The sequence below is a fragment of the Nicotiana tomentosiformis genome, chromosome 4, assembly GCF_000390325.3.
Source record: "Nicotiana tomentosiformis chromosome 4, ASM39032v3, whole genome shotgun sequence".
Taxonomy (NCBI): Eukaryota; Viridiplantae; Streptophyta; class Magnoliopsida; order Solanales; family Solanaceae; genus Nicotiana; species Nicotiana tomentosiformis.
The window spans coordinates 89,499,996-89,517,609 of record NC_090815.1 but is presented as its reverse complement, the minus strand read 5'-3'; the positions used below and the strand labels follow the sequence as shown (position 1 = coordinate 89,517,609).

Sequence of the window (17,614 nt, the reverse complement as noted above, 5' to 3'; positions counted from 1 at the left end):
TTATCCTTACGGTTTGTATTAAGATATACCACATATCCTTAGAACTACGTATAAATTTAACTCTATCCGTTTATCGGGTAAAACACAATGAAGAAGTGAAAGTTCTATATATTTCTGAGCATCAAAGAAGAGAAGAGCTTTGTTAAGGGCAAGAGTGAGATTGTGTGAAGAGACATGGTGGTGATTCTTTCTAGCGAAAAGATGCAGGAGAAGAATAAGAACAGGTATAATGAGGATTATGAGGGCTAGCTGCTACAACAACAAAGCGTTTGAAATAGATTTTATTTTTAATAATGAGGCAATGACTCAAAATTTTCATTTAAAGAATATTTTAGAAGGAGATTGAAGTCCAATTCTATGGAGTTCCAATGATTAGAAGAAGGAAGAAGATGGCCGGCCTCTGAAATTGTATGAACATATGGAACTGAATTGAACTTTTCTTCTGTTGTTGACATGGTTTATTTTTCCAAAAGAGAATGTTGCATTTGAGACAAAAGAAAATATCATATTGTTTTTGTCTTTTGAAATCGACATTCCCTATGTATGATGTAACTGAATGGAAGGACTACTATTGGATGAAGATAAGAATCTTGATTTCTGATTACATATGCTTATTTATGCCCAAGAATTCTTGTGATTTAAACAGTTTCTCTGTGAAAATACATGATTCTAACTCAAGTAAAAACTCCATTTTCTTCCGCTTTAGAATCGTAACATGTCCAAATTTGTCAAGCCGAGAAACAAGGAAAGAAAAAAAATTCTCTGTTAATAAAAAAGATGCATCAAGAAATAAGTTGGGGCCTGCAAAAAGAAAAGGAGAGATGAAGCAAGTCTTATGCCTAAATTATGCTTTTGTCTCTTCTGTCTGCAGGAAAAAAAATTCTAAATGATGATGTAAACATTGGGAAGAAAAAAAAGGAATGCAACTTCTATTGTAACAAAATCCTTTTTGAAATACCTAAATTACCTTAATTGGTGGAAGTTGAAACATTCCGCTAAGTCTTCTAAGAAGTGAGACACAGCCCATTCTTTAATTCTCATATATTCCAAATTGTCCTAAAATTTAAAACTTGGATTCTCAATAAACGAATCATTTTGGGTCTGTTAGTCCCAAATCCTTATATCCAGGGGGCGATTTTGACTTGGACTTTCGGGAGCGTTACTGTTAGGAGAAGAAGAAAGGCAAAAAATTCACATTTTTGTTGGATTGTTGCAGAATCAAAAGGTTGGTTGTGGGGTCTATCCCATAAATTAAGGAAGATAACTTTCTTCCTTTGATTGGCAGCCATTTGTTTCTTTTGCATTGTCAAATATGGTAGGCTTCAGAAGGAAAATGTCAAATTGTTAGGCGGAAGAAAGAAAACATTTGCATTATAAATTTTTAACCAATCTTTCATTCTGATTGGTTGAAGAGGTGGGCTATTTATCCTATAAAAGGAGAGCTTCGGCTTCTTCATTTCACCACACAGAAAGAGAAGCAACACAATAGTTGCAGAGAGTATTTTTTAGGCATTAAGAGAAATAGACTGTGTAGAGAAAAATAGAGAGTGAGCGATATTATAGTGAGATGGGAATATCAAAAGAGGGTTATTTCATTTGAGTGTTGTAGCGGTCTTTGGAGTATTTTACTCGGACCTACAAAGTGTAAAATTTCTTGCTATAGTGATATTAGTTGCTCGTCTCTGGGTCGTGATTTGTTTCCTTATTCAAAAGAATTTTTCACGTAAACATCTTGGTGTCGTTGTCACTCTTTTATTCTTGTTAATTATCGTATCTCGGTACTACATTATTATTTCATTTTTAGTACCGTGAATATTATTTTTGTAGGAAGTTTATTCCCAATAACTGGTATCAGAGCACAGGTTCTGCTCGTTCACATAAATACTATTTACTGTCAGTAGTACTATACTCGGTGAAAAACAAAAATGTCCGGAGTAAAGTACGAGGTAGCAAAATTTAACGGAGATAGTTATTTTTCAACATGGCAAAGAAGGATGAGAGATCTGCTCTTCCAACAAGGATTACACAAGGTACTAGATGTTGATGCCAAAATGCCTGATACCATAAAATCTGAGGATTGGGCTGACTTGGATGAAAGGGCTGCTAGTGCAATCAGGTTGCCCTTATCAGAAGATGTGGTAAATAACATTATTGATAAAGACATCGCACGTGGCATATGGGCCAGGTTGGAAAGCTTATACATGTCCAAAACGCTAACAAATAAATTTTACCTGAAGAAGCAGTTATACGCCCTACATATGGGTGCAGGTACGGATTTTTTGTCACATTTAAATGTGTTTAACGGACTAATCACACAGCTCGCCAATCTCGAAGTGAAAATTGAGGAAGAAGATAAAGTCATCTTGTTGTTGAACTCGTTGCCATCTTCGTACGATAATTTGGCAACAACCATCCTGCACAGTAAGACTACCATTGAGTTTAAAGACGTCACATCGGCTCTTCTACTCAATGAGAAGATGAGAAATAAGCTTGAAAATCAATGACAGACTCTCATCACAAAAAGTAGAGGCAGGAGTTATTAAAAGAGTTCGAGCAACTATGGTAGATTCGGAGCTTGTGAGAAGTCTAAGAACCGATCCAAATCAAGAGCTAGAAATTGCTACAATTGTGATCAACCAGGTCACTTCAAAAGAAATTGCCCAAATCCAAGGAAGGGCAAAGGTAAAACTAGTGGCCAGAAGAATGACGACAACACAGCTGCTATGGTGCAGAACAATGATAATGTTGTCCTCTGTATAAATGAGGAAGAGGAATGCATGCACTTATCAGGTCCAGAGTCGGAATGGGTGGTTGATACAGCAACATCTTACCATACCACACGGGTAAGAGATCTTTTTTGGAGATATGTAGCAGGTGATTTCGGCCTTGTGAGAATGGGTAAAACAAGTTACTCAAATATTGCGGGGATAGGTGACATTTTATCAAGACAAATGTCAGATACACATTGGTTCTAAAGGACGTGCGACATGTACCTGATTTGCAGATGAATTTGATCTCAGGAATTGCTTTAGACCGAGATGGATACGAGAACTATTTTGCAAATCAAAAGTGGAGACTCACCAAGGGATCATTGGTGATTGCAAAGGGAGTTTCATGGCACGTTGTACAGGACAAATGCAAAAATATGCCAAGGTGAATTAAATGCGGCACAAGATGAGATTTTTGCATATTTGTGACACAAAAGAATGGGTCATATGAGCGAGAAGGGATTGCAGATTCTTGCCAAGAAATCACTCATTTCTTATGCCAAAGGCACAACGGTAAAACCTTGTGACTACTATTTATTTGGTAAGCAACATAAAGTCTCATTTCAGACATCGTCTGAAAGAAAATTGAATATACTTGATTTGGTATATTCTGATATTTGTGGTCCAATAGAAATTGAATCGATGGGCGGTAATAAATATTTTGTTACTTTTATTGATGATGCTTCACGAAAATTATGGGTTTATATTTTGAAAACCAAAGATCAGATGTTTCAAGTTTTCCAGAAGTTTTATGCTATGGTGGAAAGGGTGACAGGCCAAAAGCTAAAGCGTCTCTGAAGTGACAATGGAGGTGAGTACACTTCAAGGGAATTTGAAAAGTACTGTTCGAACCATGAGATCAGACATGAAAAGACAGTTCCTGGAACCCTACAACACAATGGCATAGCCGAAAGGATGAATCGCACCATTGTGGAGCAGGTGAGAAGCATGCTCAGAATGGCTAAACTGCCTAAGTCATTCTGGGGTGAAGCAGTTCAGACTGCCTGTTACCTGATCAATAGGAGTCCATCAGTTTCGTTGGCATTAGACATCCCAGAGTGGGTTTGGACCAACAAGGAGGTGTGTTGCTCGTATGTGAAGGTGTTCGGTTGCAAAGCTTTTGCACATGTACCAAAGGAGCAGAGAACAAAGCTGGATGATAAATCTGTTCCTTGCATATTCATCAGATATGTAGATGAAGAATTCAGATACAGATTGTGGGATCTCGTAAAGAAGAAGGTCATCAGAAGCAGAGATGTAGTCTAGCGAGAAAGTGAAGTTGGAAATGCTGATGATATACCAGAGAAGGCCAAGAATGGTATTATTCCTAACCTTGTTACTATTCCTTCTACTTATAACAATCCCACAAGTGCAGAAAGTACGACCGACGAGGTTACCGAGCAGGGGGAGTAACCTGGTGAGGTTATTGAGCAGGGGGAGCAACTTGATGATGATGTCGAGTAGGTGGATCACCCCACTCAGGGAGAAGAATAACCCTCAACCTCTAAAGAGATCAGAAAGACCAAGGGTAGAGTCATGCAGGTACCCTTCCACGGAGTATGTCCTCATCAGTGATGAGGGGGAACCAAAAAGTCTTAAAAAGGTGATGTCCCATCCAGAAAAGAACCAGTGGATGAAAGCCATGCAAGAGGAGATGAAATCTTTACAGAAAAATGACACGTGCAAGCTGGTTGAACTTCCAAGTGGTAAAAGACCATTCAAATGTAAGTGGGTCTTTAAACTCAAGAAAGATGGAAATGGCAAGCTGGTCAGATACAAATCTCGATTGGTGGTAAAAGGCTTCGAGCATAAGAAAGGTATTGATTTTGACAAAATTTTCTCACATGTTGTCAAAATGACTTCTATTCGAACAATCTTGAGCTTAGCAGCTAGCCTAGATATTGAAGTGGAGCAATTGGACGTGAAAACTGCATTTCTTCACGGAGATTTGGAAGAGGAGATCTATATGGAGCAGCCAGAAGGATTTGAAGTAGCTGAAAGGAAACACATAGTGTGTAAACTAAATAAGAGTCTTTATGGGTTGAAGCAAGCACCAAGGCAGTGGTACAAGAAGTTTGACTCGTTCATGAAAAGTCAAACTTACACAAAGACATATTCTGATCCATGTGTATACTTTAAAAAGTTTTCTGAAAATAACTTGATTATATTGTTGTTTTATGTGGATGACATATTAATTGTAGGAAAAGACAAGGGGCTGATCGCAAAGTTGAAGGGAGATTTGTCCAAGTCATTTGATATGAAGGACTTGGGCCCATCACAACAAATTCTGGGTATGAAGATAGTTCGAGAGCGAACAAGCAGAAAGTTGTGATTGTCTCAGGAGAAGTACATTGAACGTGTACTGGAGCGCTTCAACATGAAGAATGCTAAGCCAGTCAGCACACCTCTTGCTAGTCATCTAAAGTTGAGCAAGAAGATGTGTCCTACAAGTGTGGAGGAGAAAGGGAACATGGCTAGAGTTCCTTATTCTTCAGCAGTCGGAAGCTTGATGTATGCAATGGTATGCACCAGACCTGATATTGCTCATGCAGTTGGTGTTGTTAGCAGATTCCTTGAAAATTCTGGAAAGGAATATTGGGAAGAAGTCAAGTGGATACTCAGGTACCTAAGAGGTACCACGAGAGATTGTTTGTGCTTTGGAGGATCTTATCCAATCTTGAAGGGCTATACAGATGCTGATATGGCAGGTGACATTGATAATAGAAAATCCACTACTGGATATTTTTTTACATTTTAAGGGGGATCTATATCATGGCAGTCTAAATTGCAGAAGTGTGTTGCACTTTTAACAACTGAAGCAGAGTACATTGCCGCTACAGAAGCTGTCAAGGAGATGCTATGGCTCAAGCGGTTTCTTCAAGAGCTGGAATTGCATCAAAATGAGTATGTCGTCTATTGTAACAGCCAAAGTGCAATAGACTTGAGCAAGAACTCCATGTACCATGCAAAAACAAAGCATATAAATATGAGATATCATTGGATTCGCGAGCAGGTGGAGAACGAATCTTTACAGGTCAAAAAGATTCACACGAGTGAAAATCCTGCTGATATGTTGACCAAGGTGGTACCAAGAGACAAGTTCGAGCTATGAAAAGAACTTGTCGGCATGCACTCAAACTAGAAGACAATGCTACCTCCTTCAGGTGAATGGGACTGGAGGGGGAGATTTGTGGGGTCCATCCCATAAATTAAGAAAGATAACTTTCTTCCTTTGATTGACAGCCATCTTTTTCTTTTGCATTGTCAAATATGGTAGGTTGCAGAAGGAAAATGTCAAATTGTTAGGCGGAAGAAAGAAAAAATTTGCATTGTAAATTTTTAACCAATCGTTCATTCTGATTGGTTGAAGAGGTGGGCTATTTCTCCTATAAAAGGAGAGATTCGACTTCTTCATTTGACCACACAGAAAGAGAAGCAACACAATAGTTGTAGAGAGTATTTCTCAGACATTGTGAAAAATAGACTGTGTAGAGAAAAAAAGAGAGTGAGCGATATTGTAGAGAGGTGGGAATATCAAAAGAGGGTTATTTCTTTTGAGTGTTATAGTGGTCTTTAGAGTATTTTACTCGGGCCTACAAAGTGTAAAATTCCTTGCTATAGTGATATTAGTTGCTCGTCTCGGGGCCGTGATTTTTTCCCTTATTCAAAAGAGTTTTCCACGTAAAAACCTTGGTGTCGTTGTCACTCTTTTCTTTTTGTTAATTACCGTATCTCGGTACTATATTATTATTCCGCTTTTAGTACCGTGAATATTATTTTTGTAGGGAGTTTATTCCCAACATTGGTTTGGTAAGTTCTTGCTTCTATTTGGTACCCGGCCCTAGGCACTGCATAAGAAACTAAATATGGTCCAATTTATCGTCTCTATGTCTACATAAAATCGATGTCTCAATCTCAACCTAGTTGGGTTGACAGGGTCTAAACAGAGTGACATATGGTTACTGTTATTCATATAGAAGAAAGAATATGGGATTGATACGGGTCTAAATGGAAAGCATGTGTTATTTACTCTAGAATATGTAGAGTTCCGAAATATTTTATTGGCTGTTTTCGCTCCCTTTTTCTTTCCAAGGTTAGAATATAGTAAAAATAACTTGAGAATTGTAGGAGTTCCATTAGTGGAGTTTCAAGCATTACACAAGACTTAATGATTTGCATATAATATTGGTGAACATCATTCTTATCCAATTGCTACGATATTATGATTATGCTATTATTGCTGTTTTCCATGCTGTACTCAGGCAGACAAGAAAGTGCAAGATACAGTTTTGAGAATCTTCTCTTTAGTGTTTGTAGGCTCAAGGAGCTTACGCCTTACTGGCACATATAACTGTAAGGTTTCTATGCACCTACATCTAAATAGACAAGTTAACCATGTGACAATGGCCACATTCACAAATAAACAAATACTAGTAAGTTTGATAGGTATAACACAAAAAAGTTAAGAAAATGCATTTTCCTTCCATAGATGAAATGGAACTGGTAAAAGATGACTTGGATGCCTTTGCCTATATATAAGTGCTCCATAAGTCTCAGAAACATTAATGATTCCCTCGCCTTATGCTTATTCGGCATAACATAGCAGGTAACTGTTAAAGTAGCATACCTCTATAAGCTATTTCATTTCTTTCTCTTCATCAAAGTCAATACAGAACATAATTTTCGAACAATTACTACTGTGCTTCTATACGTAATTAAAACTCGAACAGGCAAGGATCACTCTTTGTGGCCTATAGGTCACGTGTTCGAGCCTTGGAATCAGCCACTGATGTTTGCATCAGGGTAGGCTGCCTACATTTCACCCCTTGGTGTGCAGTTGCCTGGACCTTGTGCCCTTTAGGTAGGATATATTGAAAAAGACAGATATTTTATCTAGCTTATAAGGAAAAATTGAACTTTCAGAAGTTGATGCCAGCACTATGCTTTATAGTAATCTAAATCAGCTTTTCTAGAGTGTAGGTCCTGGCAATTTGTTAATCTTATCTTGAGAATCTGAAACACTGCTCTCTTGTATCTTCTCTTGGCCTTTCGGAATCTTATATTAGTCCAGTATGCAAGATGGTTTGGTGTAGACTTCACAATGTTTCTTCCATATTTGTTAATGTATTTTCTATCTTTGGGCTGTATGCTACTATAATCTTAGCTTTGTACCATATAACTACTTATATACTACCTATGATATTGCTAGTGTTGCATTTCTTGAAAGCCTCAAAGTTGCTTCTCCATTGTCTGCAATATATCTACTTGTTGATTTGTGATTCTGTGAAAGTTAAATTTCTGTGGTTTTAACTTTAAATAGTTAATCTATGATACGAATGTTCCTGTACAAGTAGATGTATCACATATATTCACAGTCCTAACTTTAACAACTACTCAGGTTGATGAAGAGGTTTAGGCATCTGTATCGGTCTGCAATTGGAATTCAGAAACAATATTTTCTACTCGGGAAGCCACTTTAAAAGGAGAAGCATTGGTTAGAACAGAGTTCCAGGACTGAATCATACTTTTTATTTGAGATATTGAAGAAACAATAGTCTACACTTTTGGAGCCTGTTACTAGAACAACAAATTTTTCCAACTAAATGCAAATGATGGATCTTGTCTTGAAAATAAGCAGCAGTTGCTGGTTTTGCTCTTATTTCATGAAAGGACATTTTGAAGCAGCTAATGCCAATTCACCATTGCTTTCTCCTTTCACAAGGCCTCCAAGCAATTCTCCTCTATCAAAGAACATCTCTGCCTTAACAATCTTGTTACTCTCTTTCTCCAACTGTTTCAACAATCATTTAATTAATTAATAAAGAATAAAGAAAAGGACTTATTAATTTAAAAAGGAAGATGGTTTTTGTTAAGTACTTCAAAAATGCCAATCCCAAAGAGCTCAACAAGTCCTCCAGTAGAGGCATGTCCTTTAAATGGACCTTCCATGTAACCCCAATGCCTAAACTTGTACACTATTTCTGGTGGTCCTGAATAAACATGTAGGATTTCAATCGCGAATCCTCGTAAAAATATGGATCTGAAAACTTTCTGTGATGATTCAAATGTTTCCTCATCAGGGTTGTAGACTCGAAGATTCTCTGGCAATGATGTTTGGAGGAATATGTTATAGCTACCACCAAGCTTTGCAGATTCTACCGGTGTCAACCCTTTCCTACCTATAAATTCTTTATACTGTCAGTGCATATAAGTTAAACTTAAAGTATAATATGGGAGAATTCTCTCAATTGGTCATGGTTGAAAGACGTAGCAATAAAGAAATAAGATCAACTAAGAATAGCTTTCTTTCCATTAAAGAAATAAAGTCTTACAATTAGGTACTAAATATTTTTGCATAGAATGAAAACAACAGCAGAAACTGTGACAGAAGTATACCATTGACACTAATCTTGAACTTTTTTGGATCAACAGTTTTGAATTCATTAGGATCTGCCTTGTGGACTATTTCCATTTCCCAAGTCTTCAACAGCCTCTGCACTTTCTCTTCAAGTGATCCTTCAGGCCATACCTAACAAGTTAAGAGGTAAATAAATCCAGTTTCTATTATAATGTTAAACTTCTAAATTTGGGTACTAATGAATGATTTTATTTTCTTTAAACGTGGTATTTCACTCTTTACTGAAAAAAAAAAGAAAATAAATAAGTAACACATGTATCAATCACACTATTACATAAAGGTCAGATGACAAAGTTCATAACAAATTCAGTAGCTACTTGTACAATAGTAAATGTAAAGTACACGAGGAAGAACATATTTACTAGTTATATCATCTTAAATATCGAGACATTCTTGGAATCAATCAAAAGAGTTTCTAAGATGTATTAAAAAGTGTGTGTGTGTGTGGGGGGGGGGGGGGGGTTGAAAAAGAGAACATACATGAGTTCTTTCTTCTTCAAAGAGCTTATCAACAACATCATAGGTAGGAGGACCATTTCTCCATTTTGTGTTTTTCACCTCTTCTTCACTCAAGTAGTCTCTGTATCTGTCTCCCCCTCCTACTAAACTTGCCATTTTGTTTTGATACTAACTAAGAAGCCTTCAACTTCAAGGGGGATTTTATATGATCAAAAACCTAACCAACGACAAATCTTGGCTTCAAATTGGTCAACTAGAAATACATATTCTATGGAGGTATCGTGGAAATAACGTGCAGAGTTCAATATAGGATATTTTATGGGTTTAATACCTCTAAATAAAATATTATCCACTAGTACTAGATTGAGTTTTTCATTATCCGCTGAACACATTATAAAAATTAAATAACAGTGAAATCAAAATGCCACTATTATAAATGTCAAACTTGAGTTAGACGGGCTTATTGACGAAATCTTTTTACTAGCACCCGTATTTACATTTAAATTAAAGCGAGAATACATGCAAATAATTTAACTGTGGTAAAAGAATCAAAATCTGCAAGATACATGTTTCTTTTTCATGTGAATATTTCAATCTCCAATAATTTTGTTTTTCATTACTTAGGTTGGAGGCCGACAAGTCCCCTCCATAATTGCATCCGGATGTTAAAATAATTAGACGAAGATGACCAATTTGAATCAAGGAATTAGATTCATCGAACCTAGTTGTGAATTTTCCATAATCAAAAAAAAAAAGGGTAGGTGATTGACTAGGAGTATCTTGTCCTCGTGTATGTCTGATGGGTTCTATCTCATTCAATAGTCAAAGTAATAGGCATGTGACTAAGGAAAATTTTTTTGGTTTGGTAGCCGACTTTATTAAATTATTTTGGTTTGGTAGCCAACTTTGTTAAATTTTTTTGGTTTGGTAGCCAACTTTATTGAATTTTTTTGGGTTGGTAGCCAATTTTGTTGAATTGTCAACATTGAAGAAAAAAAAGGAAAAGTGTGTTCAAATTGTCAAATATAGTAGGCTTTAGAGAGTGAGGTTTTGGCTATAAAAGGAGAGTTTCAACTCCCATTTCTACACACCAACAAAGAGAGGAAGAAAGAGTGAGGTTTCACAGACAAGGTATAAGAAAATAGTCTGTGAGAAAAATAGAGAGTGAGCGATATTGTAGTGAGGTGGGTATATCAAAAGAGTATTATTTCTTTTGAGTGTTGTAGTAGTCTTTGAAGTATTTTACTCGGACCTACAAAGTGTAAAATTCCTTTCTATAGTGATATCGTTGCTCGTCTCGGGGCCGTGGTTTTTTCCCTATTCAAAAGGGTTTTTCACGTTAAAATCTTGGTGTCGTTGTCACTCTTTTATTCTTGTTAATTACCGTATCTCGGTGCTACGTTATTATTCCGCTTTTATTACTGTGAATATTATTTCGATAGGGGGTTTATTCCCAACAATTTCTGCATGTATCATTTTTCATTTCATTTAAAGAAAATTATTTTACAGTATTCCTGGAGTATGTGTATATTGTATTGCTCATTAATCTCTGCCCCTGTGGCAATTGAAATCTTCACATTTTTGCATCTGGGACATTCTTAAAAGTGATAGTGCATGTCCATGCCCAAGGAAAAGAAATTTTGACCAATATATGTAATAGAACCTTGGGTTGGCTTTAATTCTCCTCCACAAAGATTTCTTGGCTCTTTGGTGTTGAGACAAACATAAGATGAATTACTGTCTAGCTTTTATAACTATGGGATTAAAACATATAGAATCTCAATTTGGCCCATACAAGTTTGCACAGCTATTTGATGGGGTCCACACCCATTAATTAATAGAAAAAAAGAAAGAAAAAGGAATCTAACGATGGCAAGAGCAAGTGTGGGCAACCGATTCATAGTGTGCAATTTGTAAAGTGAGATCCAATCTCTTGGTTAATTGGGTCCGTCATCAAAGTCCCCTCTTTATATCAATCTCAATTTATATATATCTCATAGTAAAAATATATTTGACAGTTAAAAAGAAAGAGTGAGGTTTCACAAACAGGGTATAAGAAAATATCTGTGAGAAAAATAAAGAGTGAACGATATTGTAGTGATGTGGGAATATCAAAAGAGAGTTATTTTTTTTGAGTGTTGTAGTGGTCTTTGGAGTATTTTATTCGGACATACAAAGTGTAAAATTCCTTACTATAGTGATATCAGTTGTTTATCTTGGGGTCGTGGTTTTTTCTCTTATTCAAAAGAGTTTTCCATATAAAAATTTTGGTATTGTTATCACTCTTTTATTTGTGTTAATTATCGTATCTCGATACTATATTATTATTCTGATTTTATTACGGTGAATATTATTTTTGTATGGTTTATTCCCAACGCTCAGAACTTACCACGGGGTGGTATAATTCCTTTTCTGCTTGATGCGTTAGCCCTCAGCTTAATATTTTTGGCCCTTCTGGTTGTATCAACTCGTGCCACATCCTTTCTCGGGCGCGACAATCTTTATTATATTCCTTATAGCTAGCCAACTTAAGGTATGCACGACGCGTTAAAGTTAGTGTGTCATAGGGGCGGAGGCCGGAGCTAAACTCGTTGAAGGGTAGGGGTGTTCGTCGGTCAGTCCGGTACGGTATTTAAATATTTCGGTTCAGTATTTTTGATATTTGATTTCGTAAAATGCTATATCAATACCGTACCTAATTAAATTCGGTATAGTTCGATTTTTTTTCTTTCGGTTTAGGTTTATTCGGTTTGGTAACTTCGATTTATTCGATTTGAATACTAACTAGTGTATAGAGTCATAGACAGTAATATTCTTAATTAAAGTACTCAAAAGTACGAACCTTAAAACGTTTGTTGACATAAGTTTTGTCCAAAACTAGCATATACCAACCTAAAGAGAGAAACCTTAGAGAAATGTCGTGTTGATTGCTTAGAATTAATTGATGAACTTAAAGAATAAAGGAAAGTAAAATTTTAGATTTCTTATACTTATGTTATAATTAATAAAATGTGTATTGTGTAATATAATATATATATTTCGATACGATATCGGTATTTCGATATTTCATTTTAAAATACCAAATACCATACCTAATACCAATTCTTTTTAAAAACTTAAACCAAATACCATACCGAATACCGAATACGAAAATTTTCGGTTTCGGTACGGTAATTCGGTATTTACCAAATTATGCATAGCCCTATTGAAGGGTGATCTAAGTTGAACACTTTTATCGAAAAATTGTATTCCTTCCGTTTTAATTGATGTGAATTTGTTTGATTGGGTACGGAGTATAAATAAAAAAATACTTTTAGAATTTGTGGTCTTAAACAAGTCAAAAAGGGACCCAGAGTATTTGTGTGATTATAAAAGCTTCTCATTAAGGGTAGAATTGTAAGTTTAAACTAAATTGTTTTCAAATTTAGAAATGAGTCATTCTTTTTTAAACGGACCAAAAAAGAAATAGGTTCACATAAATTGAAACGGAAGGAGTACTATATTTATAGGTCAATTGTTATTTAAATATATATATATATATATATTAAATCTTAAATAATGTTTCTGAAATTACTAGTTTCATCTCTGTCATAAACTGCTTTTTGACGCCGCACAACCACCCATTTTGCTAGTTTTCTTCCCCAACTAACACCACTCCCTAATTATACAACTTCCCATTCATAACTTCAAGACAATGTTTAAGACTTGTTTGGAGGTATGACTATTGAGTATTATTACAAAAACTAAAGAAGCTGATCTTTGCAGTGACGCCATTTGGGCAGACAGAAAACGAATAACCTATTAATCAATTAGATTAATTCAAAGTTCATTGTCAAGTTAAACATATATTATTTCGCCTCAGCAGCCAGCTTACGTCTTTGCTTTCGTTTTTGTAGTCAAGATGATGGAAATATCTTTAGAACTAGAAAGTTGGGTGGTTCATAGAACAAATTATACTTAGAAATCATTAGTCCCAGTTAAACACTTATTTATTATAAGAAAAATCAAATTCTTTCTCCATTATCTTCTCAAATGTTTAATGATATATTCAATTGCATATTTTTCTTCACTTTTCATGTTTATATAAAGGCCTTGTAACAGATAGGAAAATACATATAATTGAAGAAGAAATAAAAATCTCTCATCTCTCTCTATATCTCTTAGCTTAATTTTTCTTGTTCTATATTGTTACTTTGAGCTATATTTCATAACACGTTATCAGCACGAAATCTCTAACCTCAAGGTTGAACACCACTTTTGTGTTACATACACGTCTTTCTGCTACAGCAACAAGTTCGAGTTTTAAACCATATAAGTTTATACCAATATTTGGAATAAGCAATGGTCCGATTATTAAAAAATTAGTATTTATGTGATTGCTAAGGATGCCACCTTATTAAATTTTCATGAACTAAATAATAGGTGGCATGCGGTATACTAAATAATCTACAAAATTAAAATTATACTTTATTATGTATGCTTATGGTTTTACTTTATAATACGATTTTAGTATACCTAGTATAATGATTATACATTAGTTTACTGTCAAATATAATATAATAATAATAATACTCGTAACTATTTTATTTTAATAAGATAAAATATCAGTACAAGAAGTATGTACTACACCAAATTTTTCATTGATGATAGTTCTTATGAAATTAACATGTTGAATCATTTCTATATGGAAAGTATATAGTAGTAGATAGTAGACAGAGATTTGTCCCCTAATTTTTTTTATTTCCTGATTAACCTAAAGGTTCTGCTATATCTCTTTATTTTTCTAGAGAGTATAATACTTAATTTTCACAAAAGTGCATGATATCTAATAGTACTATATTATTCTATTTGATACATCATTTTTCTTTAATGTTCTGGTCATATCACTTTAATCTTGAAGTAAGCTTATTACAGCAAAGACCATATGTGAATTTTCAATATTATTTTGTATTTTCATATATCTGTTTGACACTAATGACTTAGCTGATTTGAGTAAACGAAAGTCTATTGTTGAGAATTATATCCAAATGACATTATGAAGAGTTTAACTCAAGAGGTAAGCATTTCCTTCGTATTTGAAATTATTTTTGTCCTTTGCTATTAATGATATCAACTTCAATGAGTTCAAGTCGCAATGCACCATGAGGGTAAGACATAAAGATCAAGTCTTGATGCTCCATGATGATAAGAGTTGGGTTTGAGTCCCAATTCATTATGGCCTAACACGCCTTTATATTGGTAAGATATTGGGTTTGAGTCTCACTACATAATATTGATGATATAATGATGACTAAAGAAAAATAATATATTTTTCATAAAAAAGCATGAATATTTCCCCACTTGATTTGCTCAATTCTTGAAGTGAATATGGTAGCGGCGCATAATAAGTCTAAATGAAGACAAGTGGTTGAATAATGAACGTGGGCGTTCCAAAGATCAAAATAATAATAATAATCACTAAGGTTATAAAAGAAGAATAATAAGGGTTCTCAAAATATTCCTTCAAAATGTGAAGGCAATGTTTAGCATCAAATTGATATGAAAAATAATAAAGCACGCCGCTAATTATGATCCGTTCCTTGAAGAGAATGTGACTTGTGATAAGCATTGAGAATGCAGACCTATTCCTAAAGGTGAATGTGACAATATGTGATAAAAGTAATGAATAAAGACATGCAATGCATGATTAGATGAATACCACACAACTCATCTCTAAGGGAGGTTTGAGTGAAATAAAGAGAACAAATATTATTGTATGGTTACATGAATATGTCATTGGTCGCGTACATGTGATACGCCAAAAAATAATTTGGTGTGCTTTATAAAAGGTTATTAAAGCAAAATTAAATCAAGAAATAATTTTGCTTATGATGATTTTGACTATGACAATTTATTATGATATAACGTTCTCCGTGAAGGAGACATTTACCATATGAATGGTGTGACAAAAGATCTTGTAGTACAAAAGTTGTTAAGAGCTCCAGAAAAATTAATTTGTTTCTACCCGGATGAATAAAATTATTCACGACATTGATATTGTAAAGTCTCAAAAGAAACTTTTTGAGTTTCAAATGTATAAGTCAAAGTGGTTGGCATATTGAGACTATAAATGAAAGAAATATAGAATATCTTAATATTTCTATAATCATAACGGGTAAATATGAAAGATTACCCGATTTTCTTTCTATTTATACTACACAAATATAAGCATGATGATGGAATCATATGTCACAAGTAAACTAGAGGTTTACCGAAATAAATATTAGTTTCCATGACCGGTTGACCATCTTGGTTCAATTATGATGCGATAAATTAATTGAGAATTACATTGACATATATTAAAGAAATATAAGATTCTTCAAGAATTCTCTTGTGCTGCTTATTCTCATGATATACCAATTAAGGTTGGGATTGAATCCCTTGATTTTTGGAACGAATAAAAGGTGATAAATATATGAGCTCAGTCACCTTCCATGTGGACCGTTTACTATTATCTTATTTTAATATATGCATCTATTCTATGGTCATATGTGCATTTGTTATCAACTTGTAGTTTGGCTTTTGCATGATTGATTGCTCAAATTATTAGAGCATAGTTCCATAATATAAATTATGATGATTTATCTTGATAATACTGGTTTAAATCCAAGTTGGTTTAGCAGAAATTATATGCCTCCAATTATATCTAAACCATTGGTTATGAGAACAAAACTGCCAAAATAAAATTTGGTATGTGATATATTATTTAATATACAACACCACTTGTATGCATCTAGCCAAGTTATGATAAGTTCTCCCTATCACAATCGGTTCAGGGTCAAGAACCAAATAATTTCCATCTAGAAATATGAATGTGCTATATGATTTAGTTGTTTCACCACAATATACAAAGATGGATCCCCAAATAAGACTAGGGATATGTGTTGGTGATCCCAACAATAGAGGAAGAAATGGGCAGCTGAAAAGGTAATGCATGTAATGAATTATTATGAGTACATCTAGATCCCCGTACGAGAAAATGTGAACTTGAAGTTTAAGTGATAATTCATTTGTAAAATATTGCCATGCATATTTGCTGACCCAAAACTAAATATCATATTCAGCTGCTAATGCTCCAAATAAAATAAAGTTCATAATAAATATAGTCTATGTCATACATGAAGCATAATAGACTAATAGGTTCTAAAGATAAAATGCCTTGAAGAAGGAGAGGAGCAAATGTTCAAGATGGTCATAATAAGGAGGCAAGTGCTCTAGAAGAGCACCACGACATAACACTTCATAAGACCTCATGGGAGAGGCTCAGATACCTGAAAATAATGAGATAAAGAGATCTAAATAAGTTATGTCTTTATTGGGTAATAGTAGAACCGATATAAAATGATCGTCGACGATATTGTTAATATAATGTAGTGCTCAATATTATTAATATTGACGAGGATCTTGAGCTCAAATCTGTCATGAAATTTGGACAAATAATGATTGTCCAAATGAAAAATACGCAATGAAAATTGATTTCACCTGAAAAATACGAAGTTAGACGGATAATCCCAACACCTGAAAGTATAAAACCAGTGGAGGTATAAATGTGTTCTTGTGCGGAAAAAAAAAGGTCAAGTCAATAGACATAAAGACGACTTGTGTCACAAGAATATTTGTAAATATCCTGGCATTGATTATATAGCGACATGTTCTCTTGTGGTGGATGTCGTCATTTCAGGTTTTAATCTGGAAATACAAGAAAATCGTGATATGCGTATAATAAAAATCATTGAAGGATTTAAATTGTTCTGAAGCATATTAAGGTTTCCAAAAATTTTATTAAATAAAGCTTCAAAAAAATCCTTATACGGATTGAAACAATCAGGGCGCATGTGGTATAATCTCATGAGTGAGTACCTGTTGAAAGAAGGATACGAGAGTGATTCAAATTTGTTATAATCGCCATGTATGTTGATGATTTAAATAT

General features: G+C 34.6%; 1 protein-coding gene across 1 annotated transcript; it reads right to left on the bottom strand.

Moving 5' to 3' along the window:
* Positions 1 to 8,280: 8,280 nt before the first annotated feature.
* Positions 8,281 to 9,868, bottom strand: LOC104116942 (pathogen-related protein-like). The gene is made up of 4 exons (XM_033661494.2): positions 9,667 to 9,868; positions 9,165 to 9,297; positions 8,646 to 8,947; positions 8,281 to 8,559 (listed from the first exon to the last, which is right to left on the bottom strand). The coding sequence occupies exons 1-4, from the start codon at positions 9,799 to 9,801 to the stop codon at positions 8,425 to 8,427; spliced, it is 705 nt and encodes a 234-aa protein (XP_033517385.1). The 5' UTR covers positions 9,802 to 9,868; the 3' UTR covers positions 8,281 to 8,424.
* Between the last annotated feature and the right edge of the window lie 7,746 nt (positions 9,869 to 17,614).